This window comes from Diuraphis noxia, unplaced genomic scaffold (assembly GCF_037042655.1).
Source record: "Diuraphis noxia isolate RWA-SAM2 unplaced genomic scaffold, SU_Dnox_SAM2 contig0004, whole genome shotgun sequence".
In the NCBI taxonomy this organism is placed as follows: domain Eukaryota; kingdom Metazoa; phylum Arthropoda; class Insecta; order Hemiptera; family Aphididae; genus Diuraphis; species Diuraphis noxia.
The window spans coordinates 21171764-21192124 of NW_028301714.1; the positions used below are offsets into that span (position 1 = coordinate 21171764).

General features: G+C 27.9%; 1 protein-coding gene across 1 annotated transcript in view; it reads left to right on the forward strand.

Moving 5' to 3' along the window:
- The window catches only part of LOC107166231 (lachesin-like), a 249005-nt gene that overhangs the window by 195666 nt on the left and 32978 nt on the right, over positions 1-20361 (forward strand). The window contains exon 7 of the mRNA XM_089227405.1: positions 14833-14971. Within this exon, the coding sequence (XP_089083531.1) occupies positions 14833-14971 (139 nt within the window). The remainder of the gene's footprint in view (positions 1-14832; positions 14972-20361) is intronic.

Here is a 20361-nt window from a genome sequence, read left to right on the forward strand (position 1 = left end):
TTTAATATAATAAAACAATAAGTAAATTTGAGATTTGCTTATAAGGTTTGGAGGCTTGAGTGAAGGATATACATTTTTAAACATTATTTTTACTTTTTAACTTTCATTTTCTACATATTATAAAAAAATATTATGAAAATTACATGTACTACTAAATAGGTATAATTAAAATTTTAACTATGTTAAACAATGATAAACGGTACATCGGCAACATATCTTTAGTCCCGATAACTGATATTATTGTTATTAGATCAGTCGTCTTAAGCCTATGGCCTACCCTTATCTTCGTCTTCAGCCCGCGAACACAATTTATGAATGTTTTGTTTCGTATGGCACTATGTCCGGGAGGCGTATTTACGTTCTTTACATGAATCTAGCACCGAGTGCTAGATCAACGTATAGTCCGGAGTAGTAATTTCTGTTCCGTTTTATACACGAGTTCGGCACTTCAGCGGAATACATGTTATAAAATATTCATTTTAAATTAAATTTTCACAAATTTTTATAAATCAGCATATATATGTATATAATAATAAAATAATGTTAGTCTTGTAATTAAATGATTAATATATTATTTTTTTAATATTATTATTACAATAAAAAATATACCTAATTAAACAGCGTACATTATAAAACAATATGCACACATTTTTATAAATCAGCTTAAGCATATAATAATAAAATAGTGTTAGTGTTAGTAATAAGTTTTTGATATTAATAAAAAAGTTTTTTAGCAGTTCAAGTTATAAAATATGTACTTAAATAAATGTAAGTAGTAATATATTTAAGCTGATTTATAAAAATGTGTTAAATACCAAATATAAATTAAATTAATAAATAGTAGTAGTAATTAATAATAGTTCAGTTAATAATAAATAATATTAAAAAAATAATATATATTAATCATTTAATTACAAGACTAACATTATTTTATTATTATATACATATTTAAGCTGATTTATAAAAATGTGTGAATATTTTATAACATGTATTCGGCTGAAGTGCCGAACTCGTGTATAAAACGGAACAGAAATTATTACTCCGGACTATACGTTGATTTAGCACCGAGTGCTAGATTCATGTACAGAACGTAAATACGCGTCCGGGAGTAGGCACGAAGGCCTAGTTCGGACGGCTATTAGGCAAAATTTCTATTGTGGCACCCGTAGGGTTCTGCCATGCCCCAATTTATGAATGAAATGTACTTTTTAAAACATTTTTTTATGAATAAGGGTTCGTGATATTTAAAAGAATTATAGGTGACCTGCTACTTTAAAAGGCTGAAGACCCGTGACCTACTTACTACATTATACCTACATTCAATCTATATACTATCATGATAGTATTGCCTATGATTAGAAAAACTAAATACATTAATAAACATTATATTATATAATTATTGTGAAAAAATTGACACAATTGAGCACAACATAATATACATTAATTTTTATTTTGTATAAAATATCAATATTGTAAAATACATATAATTTTAATGTATTTGTATATTATTTTGCAAGGCTGGGCATTAACGAGTTAATAAGGGCTTATTAACTTAGGGCCAGTTGTACCGTTTCCGATTAAAGTTAACCGGAATTTAATCGGCTGAATTTGCACGGTTAAATATCTGTTATCAGCTGATTAAGCATAATCGAAGTTTAACCGTAGACGGTACAACTAGCCCTTAACTTACTACTTCGCTATTTAATTAACTTAACTTTAACTTAACTCATTTATATCTACGTTAACTTAAAATCAACTTCTACTTTTTTAATGTTACCAATAATTAAGTTAATTTTGAATTTTCGTTTTATCTAGAATATAATATTTTAGTCTATAAGTATATACTAATAAAATAATAAATATTAATATAAAATATAGAGATAACATTGTAACAATTTGACATCCAATCGCCCGTATGACCATATTATTATATAAGATATATCAATAGCTACGAACTCACGAAGTCACGTTTAACCAAGCTTGTTAGGGACACATTAATTATTTTTTTTTTTTGTAAGTAGAACCCGCGGCAACATAGGCCATTGAGTGTGGGGTGGTACGGTAGGGGTTATTTTTGTATATTTGTTTGTAGGTTTTTAAGTGGGTAGGGTTGTAACACGTGTTTGTGTATGTGTGGCAAGGATATGTTGCTAAAAATCCCGGGTGGTTACCCATCCGGGAGCTAGCAACTGCGGCCGGTACGTACGCTTAGTGCGTTTCCGCAGATTGAGCGTACGACTGCGCCTCACCAAGCCACCTCATCATTAATTATTATTATTTTTATTATTATTATGATTACTTAATTTTTAATAATATTTTATTTTATAATTTTCTTGATTGTCGATTATCATGAATTGTGACCATTTTATTACAAAAATACCTACCTACCTATAAATAGTGGTGTATTATACATTTATACAATAAATTATACATTCACAGTTCATAATATAGTTTTCACTCCTCACTAACTCGCTCATTCACTTACACTACTGCAGTTTCCGCAATCTTTTTCTAAGGTCAATAAATGTTCACTTATTTTAAAACCTTTTCAATGAATTTTTTTTATTAACTTAACTTATTAATTGAAGTTAAGTTAACAAAATTTGTAAACTTAACTTTCAACCTAATTGATGTATTAAAAATATATATTAACTTTAGGTACTTTTAATTTAGTTGAACGAAAAATATTTAACTTAACTTAACTGAGTTAAAAAAAAATCATTAACTTGCCCAGCCTTATTATTTTGTCTTACATCCTTACCTCAACCTACTATTAACATTATAATTTCATATTTCAAAAGTATATGAATAAATATATACAAAATATGAACACATAAAAACTTGTAAAAAGAGTGGTCAAAACAAAATAAATTTGAAAAAACTTATATTTTTATGAAACGAAATACATGTAAAAAAGTAGTTACGTAATTTTAATATTCCTGTTAAAATACAATGAACAACTAAATAAATAAATGGCAACACTTTATCTCACGCATTATTGTGTCACTATCCGAACAAATCCTTATTCTGTTCAAATCTAATTTTGATTAAAATTATGCCAATAATTTTACCACTACAAATGGCCAAATGGGTAAAAAACTAGTAAATTACCAATGATACCTATACATTTGAAAATAATTTTACTAAACTCGACAAGTAAAGATGAAATATATCCTTTAAAATAAAAGTGTATACAATTATGCTATATTGCAAGTATTTTAATGAGTGATGATAAAAATATAAAACAATTTAAACTAAAAGTTCGTTTAAATTTAAAACAACATTGATATTTATACTATTCAGTGTAGTGCACAATTTGAATTATTATTTTTCCCTTATACAACTATTATTTTTGTTTATTATCATATACGCATAGACAAATATACGTACAAATTAACTATTAATTTTTTTTCAATCATTCAGCACGAATGAAAAAATAACATTTTTACCAACGTAAATTGTTGTTTAGCATAAAATCATTCCGTATATATTTTATTATACAGTTTGCAATCACAAATTCTATACTTTTACCTAGGTGAAAATGACACGAGTACTTTACTTTCATATGTCACGATCATAAATATGACCAAAAAAATAATAATTACTAATTATTAATAAAATTATTATTCGCTTATGTCCATGATCACTATAAATAAGTCTCTTATTTCACGCATTTATATTATAAAGTATCAGTCAAACACTGAATTCAATAAAACGTTATAATCCTGTCATTATAATAGAATATGTTTTTGAGATATAAAAGTTAAATTTTTCTATATTCTTTGCTATTTTATTGATAAGAACGTAACACTTTTTTCACTTAAGTATAATATACTATTTGGGAGCTATAATATAACATTTTACTTGGAATATGTGGGTTAGGTTATTTATTATTATTAAATTATTATTTCGTACCTTCAGCTGAATTAGCTGATGTATAGTTAACGAATAACACTATACATGATTCTAAATTTGGTTTAAATAAAGGGTATAAGTGTTAATATGATATCAAAATAATACATTAAAAATACATCGGCTGATATGCAACTTACTGTGCAATGTGCAATGTGCATGCTGTCTACTTGCAACCTTTTTTCAATAACGTTAACACGAATTACAATTTCAAAATTTCGGCAACCCTAGGTTCAGAAAAATATAAGCTTTATTATGATAATAACACTCATATGCTATATCTGGATTGTAGAATTAATGAAAAAATACAAAAAAATATAAACAAGAGCTCATATGTCTTATATATACGGTTATACTATAAATCTTTTATAAAATATCTCCTATTTGCTACAAAATTTAGTTAAAAACACATTTGTTGTGTTGAAATCTAACAGTAGATAGTTGAGATTAACGGTTATTAGTGTCGTGTTTGAAATATGAAAATGGAGGATTTTAAACATATAGAATTATAGGTACCTACTGATAATATTATAGGCTTATTGTTTATTGTCGCGTGATGGAAATATTATCTTACATCCAACCGATCAAATTATTTATAAATTAACTTTTATACTGTATAGTGAAGCATTACAATGTAATAATTATAAAGGAATCCAATTATTCTGTTTTGGCATAAAAATAATAACAATAATCATTTTAAATTTATATAAGTTATTTTAAGAAAAAAAACATCAAAGTATGCTTGACCATTTTATAAATTATTGAGAAATTAATTCCCTTGTATTAATTATAATTGGGTTGTTTGTTAATTAAAAATCACCAAATATCTCGGTTAATCGATAAAATATCTATATTATAGTAAGAATTTTATTTTTCCAAAATTATTCTTAAGCAAATCATGTGACGTCAATTATTATCTAAAATATTTCAAACGTGATGGTGAAAATCTCCTATATAAGTTTAGCAAAAAACATAATCTAATAAAATGTCCTATGTGTTGAAATATTCACAAAAACACTTAAATATTTCTATCGCTGCTGCACATTTTAAATTTTTTTCTGTCAAGTATTGGCAATTTATTTTTTATAAGTTTTTTTTTTTTTTTTTGAGGTATGAAAAATTGAGTTACCTATAACAAAAAGGAGGAATTTTACTGTCAACTATTTATTTAAATCTTGATTATCCAATGACGTATAGCTCGATTGTATTATTGATGAGTTAAGCAGAATGGAAATAATATAGAAGAACACTGAAGACAAATAACAATGTAATATTATATTGTGTATGTGTATGTCGTAGGCATATAGTCAAAGAATTTAATGTTTATGCAATTTCACTATCCACCTAGACATTTAGTTAAATGCCTAGTCGTTTAATTAAATGACTAGCCATTTGACTAAATGCCTATTTCATGCCAGGCAAATAATAAAAAAACATTTTCTATTATTTTAAAAATTTAAATATATTTTCTATCAGTTATTTATTGCTATTTTATATATAAAAAAAGCTGTATATTATTTATCAATATGAAAAACACGTAGGTATATGAAATAATATGTTTAATTTTGTGTTAATTATTATTTAGTATTGTTTTAAAAATGAAATCATAAATATATTGAGGTAATAAATAATTATAGATGTGATAGACATAAATGATAGTACGAGTATATTGTATATTATTATAACCTACTATATATTCTTATTAAATAAAAATAAAAGTTCCATTGGTTTTTACCTTGGCTATATTGAGTACCGTGGGGCAAATTATAATCCTATCGATTATAACGACAAAAATATGGCGTTATGGAAAACAATACAGAACATGAGATTGAATTTTACAATAATTTTGTTTAGTACGTATATTACGTTTAAATAAATAACTGATAGAAAATATATTTAAATTTTTAAAATAGTACAAAATGTTTTTTTATTATTTGCCTGGCATGAAATGGGCATTTAACTAAATGTCTAGGCTGATAGTGAAATTGCATAAACATTAAATTCTTTGACTATATGCCTAGGCATTTAATAAAATGCCTGATTTGACTATATGTCTACGACATGTATAATATATTAAATATGTACATATGCACAAACCAATCTCTTATAGACGACAATAAACTGTAGTTCACCAGTAAATTTACTCGATCAAATTTAAGACACCGATCATCGAAGAGAATAGTTTTGAACTAATCACGATCGTCAATAACATATGGGAATCATATTTCAGCGTAAAAGAAAATATTCGAGCACTCGTCTTTCTTCGAAGTGACAAACAACTTGTAAGTTTATTTATTTCGTTTCTTCAGCAACTAAATAACGTCTCTTGCAGCATGGTCAAATATTTTGTGGCAAGTATACTTAAGTGAAAACATTTTACAACAAAACTTCACCATTATAAGGGAACAGAGTCCAAGTCACTTTAAGCATTTGCAAGTACGTCGTTCTTTTATCGTTTGTAGACGTGATTGATTCAACGGCTCCATCGGTTCTCGTTTTAATTTTACCTAACACTACTACAATGCCTAAATATAAAGATTAATTTAACAATAAATCATTTTACTTTTTTCACAAAAAAAATACATAAATTTGCCAAAGTGGACTTTCAAGTGATTTCTGTATGGGAGTTACGTTAACATTTTTTAAGAAATTTTAAATTGGAATATTTTCTTTTTGGGTTCGCATGCACGCCTTGACTATTGTCTATTGAGATTTGATAATTCGATATTCATGGTAATCGTGAACAAACTTTATCTAATAAACAATAGCTTTTTTACTTAAATATTTTTCTATACTTACACGCTGTTTAGATTCCCTTGAATAATACCTGAATTTAAAATACTTATACTAGCATAGTTATATAATAAATAGAATCTAGCGAAGAAACTTATCATTTTTTTTTTTTTTTATGAGTTTTCAAAAGATATATTTTAAAGAATTTGTAGGAAAAATACATTTTAAATAAATTTTAAGCATAGAAACGTACGAGCTAGTATATAAGCTTAGGATAGAAATTTTCCAATGTCGTTCCCAATCGATTCAGTTATTGCGTTATTATTTAATTAGTATTAGAACATAAGAAATAAATTTTGATGTTTATCTACCCCGAGGATAACGCTCAAATTAGTTTAAACAAAGTAAATATACGGATTTAACAACCACCAGAGAGTTACAGATAAAGAAAAAGTAGCAAATAGGTAATGAAATTTATTTTGTTCATTTAATAGACACATTTTACTTTTAAACCATGATAAAACGCTTTGCTAACTTTTACAGCCATATTCCCCTGTATATCATGGATTAATCAAATACAGATATAAAACGTATGTATATAATTTGATAATTAAAAACACGTATTATCATACAAAGATAATACAAATATTTGAAACGTGGTCCACCAATAGGCTAAAAAAATTACATTTTCACCGAGGAAATTAAATTTTGTTTTGAAACATTAAAAAATCTAAAATCTTTAATAAATACATTTATATAATAATAATAATATCTACATAGCAAATGTAATATCCACTCCCCCTCTCACACACATAAACACAACCACATCCACAAAGTCACCACCAGTGTGATCGATCACGGCAAAACTATATATAAATACCTTGCTAGTTTTTTGAAATTCATTTGGTGATAAAATTTTAAAAATGAACATAAAAATATAGTGTCCGTAATATAGTGAAAAAGGTTTTATTATTTTAAAATACAAATCGGTTCCTCACCTTGCACCTCAGACGCTAACCACGGTTTCAATTGAGAAGTCAATTCAAAGATTGGAGAGGTAATATATAAAAATAATATTATTATAAACCTCCTTTTAAATCATTACACAAGTGTATTCTTCTTTATTTTGTATTTGTGTATTTGTGTACTCACTACTGCAGGTTGTTCGATGCCCTCGTGTTCTTGTAGATGATTAGTGGGGATGCATTGCTATACAATATACGTAGGTATTTGCCTACCAAGGTATTAATTTCTTCCTTAATGATAAATGACGTGAGATATTATAACTATCAAGAATTATTATACAAAAATAATACTTATTATACGAATTAATAGTTCAACACACGTATTATAATACATATGTTCTACCCATAGCGCATTTCCATGTGTTGGATAGATCTAGAATAGGCCCAATAATATAACTCAGAACCTCTACCTTTAAGTTAATAATACCCAATAGGTGCCTCGTTCTTAAACATATACACATTATATATTAAAACACTATGACGATGAGATTTTTGAGTAAATAATATAATACAGGCTTTTAATTTAAATACCTAAATACAAAACAGCTAAAAAAAACTTAGAGACTTTAGTACTTTACCTATTATACGAATAACTTTTTAATTTCAATTAATGTTCTGACAATTCGAATACTGTTTGGAGAATTACGAAGTGCGCGTTTTAAGTGATAGGTATATAATACATAGAATGCTGTATTTCACTTCATTTGGATAAAGGATATCAAGAAACTAACTGACAAAGAGTATTTATTTGGTGTCCTGCCCATATAACAAGGTTATAGTATAAGTGCTGATAAGTTATCCCTATTTGATATTTCTATAGGTAGTTGAGATATTTAGTGTTAAGAACGTAAAATATGCGTCTAGTAGTCGTGGCTAGTAAGTGCATGTGATTTTATACTATACATGACTGTGCTGTTTTCTAAAATTAGTTATTTTTTATAAGATGTCTAAATTATTTTTTCGTATTATCGTTTCAAAGTGGGGTATTATATATATATATATTTGGTGTGTAACGACTACCTATTGGGATGAATTACTAATATTAAGACCTGCATAGGAGTGTATATTTTTATAATAATCTTCGGTCATATATTCTGTGTATTTTATTTTAGTAACGATATTATTCTTGCATAACATTTATACATTAAAGGTTTTAAAAAAAATTATTAAAAATGCTCTAACGATCAAAGTCCACACAAACTTTCTACCATACTGTAGAAGTAGATCATATCGTTTTCTGTCAGACCAATATAAAATAACACGACTTCCGGAAAGCTGGTACTTTACTCGGTTAGTCGCCAGATTCAACAATGCAAAACATATTATGTATTGTGTAGCATTTATGACCTTAAAGTTTGAGAGGTTATTAATCATAGCTTATTTTGTAACTGGAAATACCGTTATCTCAGTGTTTATTACTCATGAATAGTTATAATTATTATTATACGATAGTTATTGTACACTTGTACACGCAATATGATGTACAGTGCGCACTATAAACAACTGTAAACACTATTGCATACTAGGTCGTATTGTTGACGGTAAATCTAACTTATCAAACGAATACCCAAGTATTTATATTATTATTATTATTATACTCTTCCGAGTACCGTTTTACTATTGCAAAAAAAAAATAAACAATTTAAAACTTTAAAACAATAATAATTCTGCACAAATCGTTGCCAGATCGCATTCACTGGCATTCACGGTGTTCCTATAATATTATCGAATACCTCAGTACCTGGTAGGTAGTGTGCGTTTTGATATCGTCGGTCCATATATTATCCTTTCAATGCGTATGTACTCACTCCAAACATACATTACAATGTGGAATCCTCGTTCTAGAAGTTATAAAAAAAAAAGTAAGAATATTCAATAAAAACCCTTAGTTCGATTGTATAAACAATATTTCATAAATCTCTTGATAAATGTATTAACAATTATTTGTAACTACATTTTTCCACACCCATTTAGATTATAATTTAAGATTTAAGAATCTGATAGCTTCGAAATTTACAAATTGCCCCAGTGTCTATTAATCGAATATTTTGAATGCCATCATGACCATTATTATAGTATTCTTAACTATTTGTATAATCCGAAAAATAACCAGAGTGATTATTTCAACGAGAAATCAACAACCAATTTGCTCAAAAAACTTGCTTGATTAAAATTTAAAATACATAATTATAATACCATTTGGTACTACGAAATTAAAATATAATGGCAAACTTATATAAGCAAAATTAAATAATATTCTACTATAATTTTAATGAATTTAAAATATACCTACTACATCTCGTAGAAATAGGTAAATAAATCAAATTCACATTGTGTATTTATCGCTATGTGATGCTAACCATTGATACTATTTATAGTACCCATTTAATAATATTATACGAACTACGAACCCTGGTAAGATAAAATCAAATATTAATGATACAAATAACCAGCAACAACGTAATGAAACAAACTAAAAATCGTTACATTTATTTTTTTAAAGAATCGCCTAGTATTATTGTAGACCCAATTAGACCAGTTGTAGTTATTATAACTAATTGGTCCCCCGAAACTTGACACATTCATATTTTTAATAATAAAAATAACAAGCAAAAACGCTCAAAAGGTGACACATATAACTCCATCATCGGCAAGATATTTATTCATAAAATGTCTCAATTGAATATCATACACTATATCGATTATTAGTTTACAAACACTGAATAGTAAAACATTAGTAAAACCAACGTCGTAATATTTTTCAATTTTATCAAAAACTGATCAGACTAATCTTAAATAGATTTTAAATAATCATATTTGTTATATTAACCGAACAATGTAAAAATTCTGTTATATTTCAGACTTTTTAAATATAAGTTACGTACTAAATTATTCAAAATAGAAAACTAATACATACAGAAACCTAAATTAAAATAACATATTCAAACTATTTTCAATTATTTGGATATCACAAACCAACTTTGTTGAGCATCAATTACTAAATTGTAAAAAATGTAGATTTACCAATAATATTAATTATATTTAACTTACATGCAATATTTAATGATCAAAACAAAATCATTATTTTATGAATTGAAAAAGCATGAAAAAATATTAGAATAATATGTGTTTCACTTTTTTAGTTTGTTATTTTTTTCGTTTCAATCTAAAATTATAAAAAATGTAAACAACAAACAACAGCTATATTTTACCTTTAATGTAATATTATTATTATTATGTTACACCCCATACGTGAACCTAATATTCAAGTATTTTATATACAAAAATTAAAATTCTAATAATCGTTTGATTCCAATTTTCTGAAAGTAACATAATGTAATTTTTAGTTTTTATCTTTATGTACAATATGGAAAAAATAAAAATTACTTTTTAAAAATAATTAATGTACGTATCCCAGTTTAAAATTAGCTTAAATTTAGCCCGTTAGGTGGTATAACAACTGTTTTATAAAATATTATCTAAAACGTATTTAGTTTTTAATATAATATCGTTGTTATAAAATATTTTTGCACAGAATTTCAAGCGTACAAAATATTTAAATATTTATCAATCGTGTGTCATTGTCACTGAATATGAAACGGAATAGTAATGAAACTATACAAATTCATATGATAAAATCGTACGATTTATTAATGTTTTTACATTAGTCCGAATGCACAAACAATTTTTCGCAAAACGGCCAATGGTGAATATTTTATTACTAGCATTTTCCAAGTGTTTTTCGCGTTTTCGCTGTTGGATTTACATTAATTCTGTAATCGGCTAGCCGCCGCGGCGCGTACCTGCACGTAACGCGCATTTTCAATCACCGGCGAGTGAACAACAATAATAAAAGCCCACGAGAAAAAATTTAAAAAAAACATATAACCCGAAAACACACTCGGGAACGCGTCCGCAGCGGGCAGGCTGAAATTGAATTCTGCAAACTGCCGAGAGCGCGTTTACCCATTATGTACGTTGTATTATAGAGGTATACATACGCTGCACTGCCGGATGCGCTGATAATTTCGATTGTTATAGCACAAGGGGCCTTCCGGTGAAATTAGTCCAGTCCAGTATGAAATCTGCAAGCCACGCGCACCGTCATCTGTCATTACACGCGGCGGGTGTATACGTTATAGTAGTAATATTAGTAGTAGTCGTACCACGAGAACTCCGACCGGATTTCGATTTTCAATATCCGCCTCATACGCGCCTATACACACACACACACACACACCACACAATCATATTATATACCTATCATATTATATAGCCGAACACTCGTACAGTAACAATCTGGTCGATTACGCAGTCGTATATAATATTCAACATTATATTGTTGTACCGTGTTTGCATTCCCATTCGCATCACATAGAGACTATTTTTTATCTTTCGCGAATATTCGAGATGTTATTATATTTGAAGATTCATATTACGCGTATTATAAGATAATCTAACGACGAACCCTATAATCCAGATGCCTGCAGTATCATAAGCTACAATCGCCTTGTTATTATTATTACTACATTATTATAGTGCTTTTAATATAATAAAAATAATAATAGTAAGGTATGTAGTAGTAGCAGTTATTCATTTCACGTACTTACAACGCGTTTTTAATGAAAAAAAGCCAACCAGTTTTCAAAAATATTGTTACTCAGTGTACCTACTATTCACCGTGACCGTTCACGAGATTTGTTACATTATTGCGTTATTTAAATCCACGATTCTTATAGGAAAACCCTGGATGCCATATCCATGTTGTGTTCTTATACGTTACACTATAAAACGCCACCGTTAGATGGCACAAAATAAATTAAAATTATCCGGAATAACCGTAATATTTAGGTTCATACAAGTATTATATATAATAATGGTATTGTTTCATAAAATATTTAGATATTAGATACTCCTTCATACAGAGTCTTATCAACCCAACCAAAAAAGTAAAAAGCAGGAAAGTGGATATCGCTCTGCTGTACAGTAGGTTACAAGTGAGTTACTGTAATGGATGGAATTAAATTTGAACCCAGTGATATTGTATCATTGTATAAGAAAAGCGATTCTAAGCGGAGACGGTTTATCTGTCTAGAATATATTATAGATTATTATTACTTATTAAAATATTTGACTTTCCGGTGGCCATTTTTTTTTTTTTTTTTTTTTTGATAAAGGTAGACACACTTATAAGGAATCTTGAATTCAATTTTCAAATCTTAGATTTAAAAACAAAAATTTTTATGAATTTTTGTCTAAGATAATTTGAACACTACCTTAATTTTCCCGTATTCAGTAAAAATTTGAACTTTAAATGCTTATAAAAAAAAAATCATGCCTATGTATTTTTAATATTTTTCAACTTCTATTGAAAAATTATGTTGGAAGCCTTATATTAAATTTTGAAGCGTTTTGACTCAACCACTAAAATTTTATTGACATCAATAGGAAAAAAACTAAAAAAGTTGAAAAATTAAAATGTCAGTAAACAACTCAAAACTAATCAAACATTTTTAAAATCTTATAAAATATAGAAAATGCTTATATGAAAATTCAGTGAAAATATCAAGTATCTACAGTCATTTGTTTTAGAGTTACACAACAATAAGAAAATCGCTAAATGAAAAATCTATAGTGAAAATCCAGTGTTGTAAAAATTTAAATTTCAAGCGCTCATAAAAACTTAATTTGACTTTCTGGTAAATATTTATTTTATTATAAAGAGTGCATACTTGTAAGAAATCTTGTATTCAATTTTCAAATCTTAGATAGAAAAGGAAAATTTTTTATGAATTTCTAGCTTAAAATAATTTGCAAATTTTCGTGATTTTTACGTATTTTGTCAAAATTCAAACTTTGAATGCTTATAAAAAAAAATGTGACTATATATTTCTTTTATTTTTCAACTGCTATTGTGAGAATATGTTAGGAGCCTTGTATTACATTTTCAAGATTTTCTACCCTACAAATAAATACATAATTAAAAAAAAAAAAATAATGATCGAAAATTGGATATGCCTATAAATAGTTCAACTTAAGTCGACATTTTTTGAAAATTGCATGGTGGATAGAATATACTTATATAAGCATTCGGCGAAAATTTCATATATCTATGAACATTTTTTCAAAAGTTACATCAAAAACCAAAATCGATTTTGTTGAAAACTAATTGTGTGTAAAATTTCCCTTAATTTTTATTTTGTTTATCCCAATTATTTAGAAAAATATTGAGAATTTTTTACTTTTGATCCCCCAAAATACCAACTATATTCACTTTCTGATGTAACAAGGTACTGAAGTCGAAAATCGAAGCATTTTTACTGCCCCAAAACGTGATGACAGACATAAAAAAAAACATACACATCATGGTAAAATCAATACATTCCTCGCTCCGCTCAGAATTTAAAATAATCTTGCCAGTCTAACCAAATCAAACCGATAATTACAGTGACCAAGCAGATAGGTACAATAAGACAGTAAGAAAATGAAACCCTCATTTACATTGCATGAATTATTGATAAAATTCAATGACAAGTTTCTGGCATGAATATCAATGAAATGTTTTGATTTCGAAGTTTGTTTTTTTTTTTCATCCAACCCATTGAATATAGAAGTATCATAATTCTTTTGCAATCATTAAACAATATTATAAATAAATATATTACGAGACAGACACGGACACGTGTGTCACGTTTCCTGCAAGTATTCATTTGCGGTGATGGTAAGGCAGGACCGCGGGTTTGGGTAAACGCACCACAAGGCTTGAATGAGACGTGCCTGAAGCTCATCGATAACTATTTTTAATTTGGTAGGTTTTCGTCCGTCAACTCGCTCCCTTCGTTTACTTGTTTTAAGTGTTATCTCGGCTGTCTCTCATGAATTCTGACGTCTGACGACATAATTCCACATTTCTGAAGTCATGACTTTAGCAGAGCAAAATATAATATTATAAAATATTTTGGCATTATATTGTTTATTATAATTATGATAATAATAATATTAAATTAGTTATTTTGTCATTTTATTAATTTTTTACGCAAACAATTATTAACATGAAATCTTTCACCGATACTAACGATATTGTAATATATGAAATAATTATTAATGGTATATGCATAATAACATAATAACTATTCATATTTCTTTTATATATTTTTTTCAGTTCCACCTGTAATTGCGGTACCCAATCAGCTGCTGGGAGCACCAATAGGTACAGATGTAACACTTGAATGTCACGTGGAGTCCTACCCAAAATCTATCAATTATTGGGTCAGAAATCGAACAAAAATGTTGATGGATGGGTAAGATTATTTTATTTTCTATAACTCGATGGAAAAAAATATACTGCATAAGACTTAATACATGAAGACTAGTGAAACGCATTTGTTATAATTTTTGCAAACAATTTCCATTACGAGTTCAATTAAGCTTACCATCAAAAATGTATACTTTGTAAAAATAAATACGATAAGGGTAATACTGTATGATATGTACATAGTTTATGATACGACATAAGTTTTATAGATTCCAAATATTGAAGAAAAGATGATTTCGTTCGGAAAACATTTTTTTTACAGGCATATCTTCTAAATATAGCGGCTAGTAATCCGATCACGTCTTTTTCGAAGACTAAAAATATTCTGGTATGGTGGTATTTACCTTGAAACACAGTAATATTTCTGATTCGTAAGATTTATCAGCTATTGATACTGGGAACTCGAGACATATTTTATAATTGAGAATGAAAACCTACTTAGTACAACGATATAAATATCATGATTAATATAGCAAGAACATCAATATGACGAAAATCGGTTAAAAAACACTATGATATAATTGTAGGTGCCTACTATGTTTGAATTGAAAATAATGTCTTATGTAAATTATTGGTGTTGCCGTACCGTGCTGAAAGGAATCGAGTCGGCTTATTGTTTTTGTTTTCGTTCCAATTAGCGAAAAATAATTAACATCGATCAAAATAACGTTTGTTATAATAACAAAGAAAGTACAACGGCGATAATGAAGTAAAAATAGAAAAAACTGATAGAAGGAAATTCTAAAATATTTCAAATGCAATGAAATACTTTGGATAGGTATATAAATTATTTTTCAGGTAATAATTATTGTTATACTTAAACATTTTGTCAGAATACTTTTGAAATATGTTCATTTACAACCCTACAGCCACTAACACCCCATTCTCCACAACCACCACCACCACCACCACCGACATAGCTAGTGCACCGTCGTCACTACTAACTATGATGCCATATTCCCAGGAGAGAACTTAATTTACTTAATCTAATTTTTTTTTTCAACTGAAAATTATTGTTGCCTTGTCAAAATTATTTCCAGAGAGTTGTCCAAAATGGCGGCATGGTGGAAATTTAAATTGTTTCATACACAAAAACAGAAGAACGCTATTCTTTGGACTGCAGTTTGGTTTTGTACGTTCTTAGAATACATAATGACCAGAAGTCCTATATTGTATTTTCCGCCCTTGTGTAACTGGACCCTACTCTAAGGTGCTTATGGAAAATATTTAAAGATCTTTTTCACAAATATTCTATGGATAAGTTCGATATTATTCAAGAACTCCTCCGAATAACTCTACAGCTTGAGCTTAACAATTTTTTTTTTATCATATATTATTATATACACAATCTGTAAATATTATTTTACAAAAAGTGTATTGATGGAGGTGACATGGCTTGAGTGTTAGGAGATAAGAAGCTGCCTATTTGAGGTACTTAAGGTTGGGATGTTAGGCTAGGATTTTAATGTGCTAGTAAGAGAGAGTATACAATATATTATGGGGATGTAGAGGTATATACAATTTTAGATAAGTTAATCACGACACCAGGTACGCCTTCTGGGGTCACATTGAATAGCTTTGGTGAATAGCTCAGAAATCAGGGGGTTATATTGGCTGTGGAACTTGGAGTGTGTGCATTTGTAAAAAGTTTTTGCGAAGTTTTGGACTGTTGGAATGGCTAGATCTCTATGTAGAGTGTCGTTAGATATACATAGTAGGGGGCTTTGCTTTTTTGGCAGAGACATTTTGATTGGAGGACTTGGATTTTGTTTAAGTTGGACTTTTTGGCTGCACCCCAGAGTTGGATACCGTACGTCCAGACAGTTTGAGTAAGAGTTTGTACAATAGTTGCTTGTTTTTTAAGTTTATGTGTTGAGATGTGAGGAGATAACTTAATTGGCGACAGCGATCATTTAAGGCAAGTCTTTTATTGTGGGTATGAGTTGCCCAAGTTAACCTGTGGTCTAGATGTTGGTCCAAGGTATCGGACATTTTGAGCAGTGAGTTTTACAAGTAAAATTGGATATCGAAGCATTTAAACGATACATACAATTATTACCAATAGGTTATTATAAAATAACTATAACGTATAAACAATTTTTAGTTATTTTTTGGTGAAAGGAATTTTTTTCTTATTAAACCAGCCATTGGCTTTTTATTATAATAACGATAAAAAATCTTTAACAATACATTTCAAAGGTGTACATAAATATTAAATGTTAATGAATACGTATTTTTGTAAATATATACAAAAACATGTTTGGATTATTATTATTCTCAGTGAAGAGGCCTCGGTAAATTAAATAGCATGTGCAAATATATAATACTACGAAATTACTAAGTAGTCACTTGAAATTTCAAATAATTTACGGTTAAGTTAGCAGTTTGTTTCTTTAGATTTTAACACACAGGGCTTGTTCAATGAATAATTTTTGTACAAAACTCATTTATTGCTTCATTTTAGTTCTTATACAAAAAATATTCTGTTATTTTATTTTTTCTAATTACGACAAATGTAATGAAAAAATCTAGTGATATATTTTAAAATAATTTTAATACCGTTTTCATTATTTTATTCAGATCTTTCCACACAAAAATGTATGTGGTGTAACTTGGAAGAGAATTTAATTCTAAAATGTTAGAGTACTAAACATGAGATAAAGTGTTGAGAACAAAACGTGCGTGTATGTAAGCCTTTAGTTCAATATGCATGAATGGACAGTGACATGTGAGAAGCCAGATGGAAAAACATTTTATCTCTCTTTTCCCAAGAAATATATTATAAAAGAAAGAATTTTATTTTACACCCTGTAAAACATTATAGATTTTAAATATAAAAATATATATTAAATTCAAAATAACTTTAGGTTTGAATAAAATAACATCGATGACATTTTTATAATTTTTTTATCGATCCATGATTTAACTGAACAACATCCGTCAAAAATCAATCAAAACAAAAAAAAACAACAGCAGTCAAAAGCCAATAAAAACGACAAATAAAAATCTATAATAAATGTTAACCGCTTTTCACGGATTTGTTCGGACATGCTGGTAGGTTGTTCGCCTATTTCATTTTGGACCAAATTAGAAATGCAAAAACTGGAAGTGCCATAATTTAGCTTTTATCGATTCAACGATTTGAACCATTAATAATAATAATAATAATAATATTAGATTCTGACGTTACAAGTAGTTCATCACGTAATCCAGTCACGTCAAGCATGCGTTCATAGTATAAGACGTCACAATAATAAAACGTGTAAACGGATTTATGTGGAATAACAACACAGACGTCGACAATTGGGAGTGGTGACAACTTCACACCGCATATAAATGTCCCTGTTAACGTGAAGAAAGAGACGTACACATCCGGATTTACGAGTATAATGCTTGTTAAAATGACAGTGAAAATAATCCTACATGGGTTAAAAAAAAAACCCATAGACAATTCCAATGTTTTGGCTAGGGTCTCTGAACAGTCTGATCTGAAGTTATAATTAAATCTTGAAAATATAAGACATAATTTGTTGAAAATAATTCAGCTAGAAACAAGATATATTATATTATAATATCATACCGTATATTGCACACAAAATAAATTTGCAGAAATCAACTATTTTATATTTTAGTCCACATAATGTACACCCATCGACTATTGTAAATCTCTTCCTTAGTGACATATATAAAATACGTTATCGCTATATATACTATACAGTGTATAATCTATAATTTAACGTTATAAAATTCGTATAACCACATAAAAACTTTCCAAATCCGTTCATATTTTATAACATTTTTCAATCTACATTTTACGAGTACCTACTTTAAATTAATTATAGATTGTGTACAACATTTAAAATTAATAAATTACAAAGTATTCATCTTGAACTATTCGTATATAGATTACTATTGTAAAAACAAATGTTTTCTATGTTTTCATTAGCGAAATAGTGTCTCGTTCGTATTGTACAAGTTTCTTAGGTGTGAAAAGACTAAAAGTAAATATATTTAAAAGGACAATTATTATTATTCAGGGCACAATTAATATGAAACTATAATATGGTATAGAAATACTTCAAACGAACAATTATTTTATACAATATATTTGACTATATAATTTGTAAAACAAGAAGTTTAATATTGGTTTTATATCTTGAGTATAATTTAAATATTTGCTCAAAAACCCTTTAATTTTTTGTCAGAATACTTTAAGGTTAAATAAATTATGTTTTATAATATAGAATTATTAAAAATAACAAATAAAAATAATTTAACATGACCCTTCATTGTTTTCTTTTATTATTTTACCAACATTTTTAGCATATTTTTAAACATATAATATAATAAATAATAATAAAATAGTCCACAGTAAACATATACATTTTAAGAATAACCAAATAAAATCTACATTTTGCATGGTTTTTAAATATATTGGTTGAAATTATATTTAAAATAAGATTTATTGCGCACAGAACTCAAATTAAAATCACCATAACTAAACAAATCCAACTGGCATTTTAATAACCAAAAACATCTAGGTATTATACAATGCATATAAGTATAATACATTTTTATTAATGTGCATGCTATCTAACGCATAATCAGATACATTATTTACGGTAACTCACATGTATGGTGGTATTAGTATAAAACATACGACCACTACATCGTTAATATGAAATCAGTTTTAGATAATAATACTTCACCTTCGAATACATCGCCAGCGTGCAACTGATAAAAAAATCGTTCACAAAAATATGAAATAAAACACATTAAAGCTTCATTCCGTAAAAACTTACATTTCACGTCACTATTGTTATATCCTTCATTTAAAATTATAAAATCAAATAATTATGAGAAATAGCAATTCATTTTCCGTCGCAATAATTAGTGTACACTAAATCGCAGACACGTACACATAATTTCAAATATTCAAATATATATTATACAACATTATAACTCGATTGTATGCGTGACGATAAAATAATAATAATAATAATAATCACACAAGAAAAGCGACTACAGTGTGACGCCTTTTATGCAGCGCACAAGTGTAAATTTTCCTCTGTAGTGAGCGGGCATCATTAAACACACATAAGACGATTAATGAGAGTCGAGATTGTATAAAAGCAGTTATGGAGTTGGGTGTTTGTAAGAAGCTAGGAGAACACGATTATCCAAGAAATAACCGCACCTTCTGATATAGTGACGAAAAAAAACCCCAAAGAAATAAAACCTTTGAAGGAGAATTCAGGGAGTGGGTTGTAGACGTTATATAATAAAATACGATAAACAAAAAATTAAAACAAACAACCTCTTTCAGTTTAGTACCACGCTCCAAAGTCATTAATTATACATTTGTCCCTAATTTCT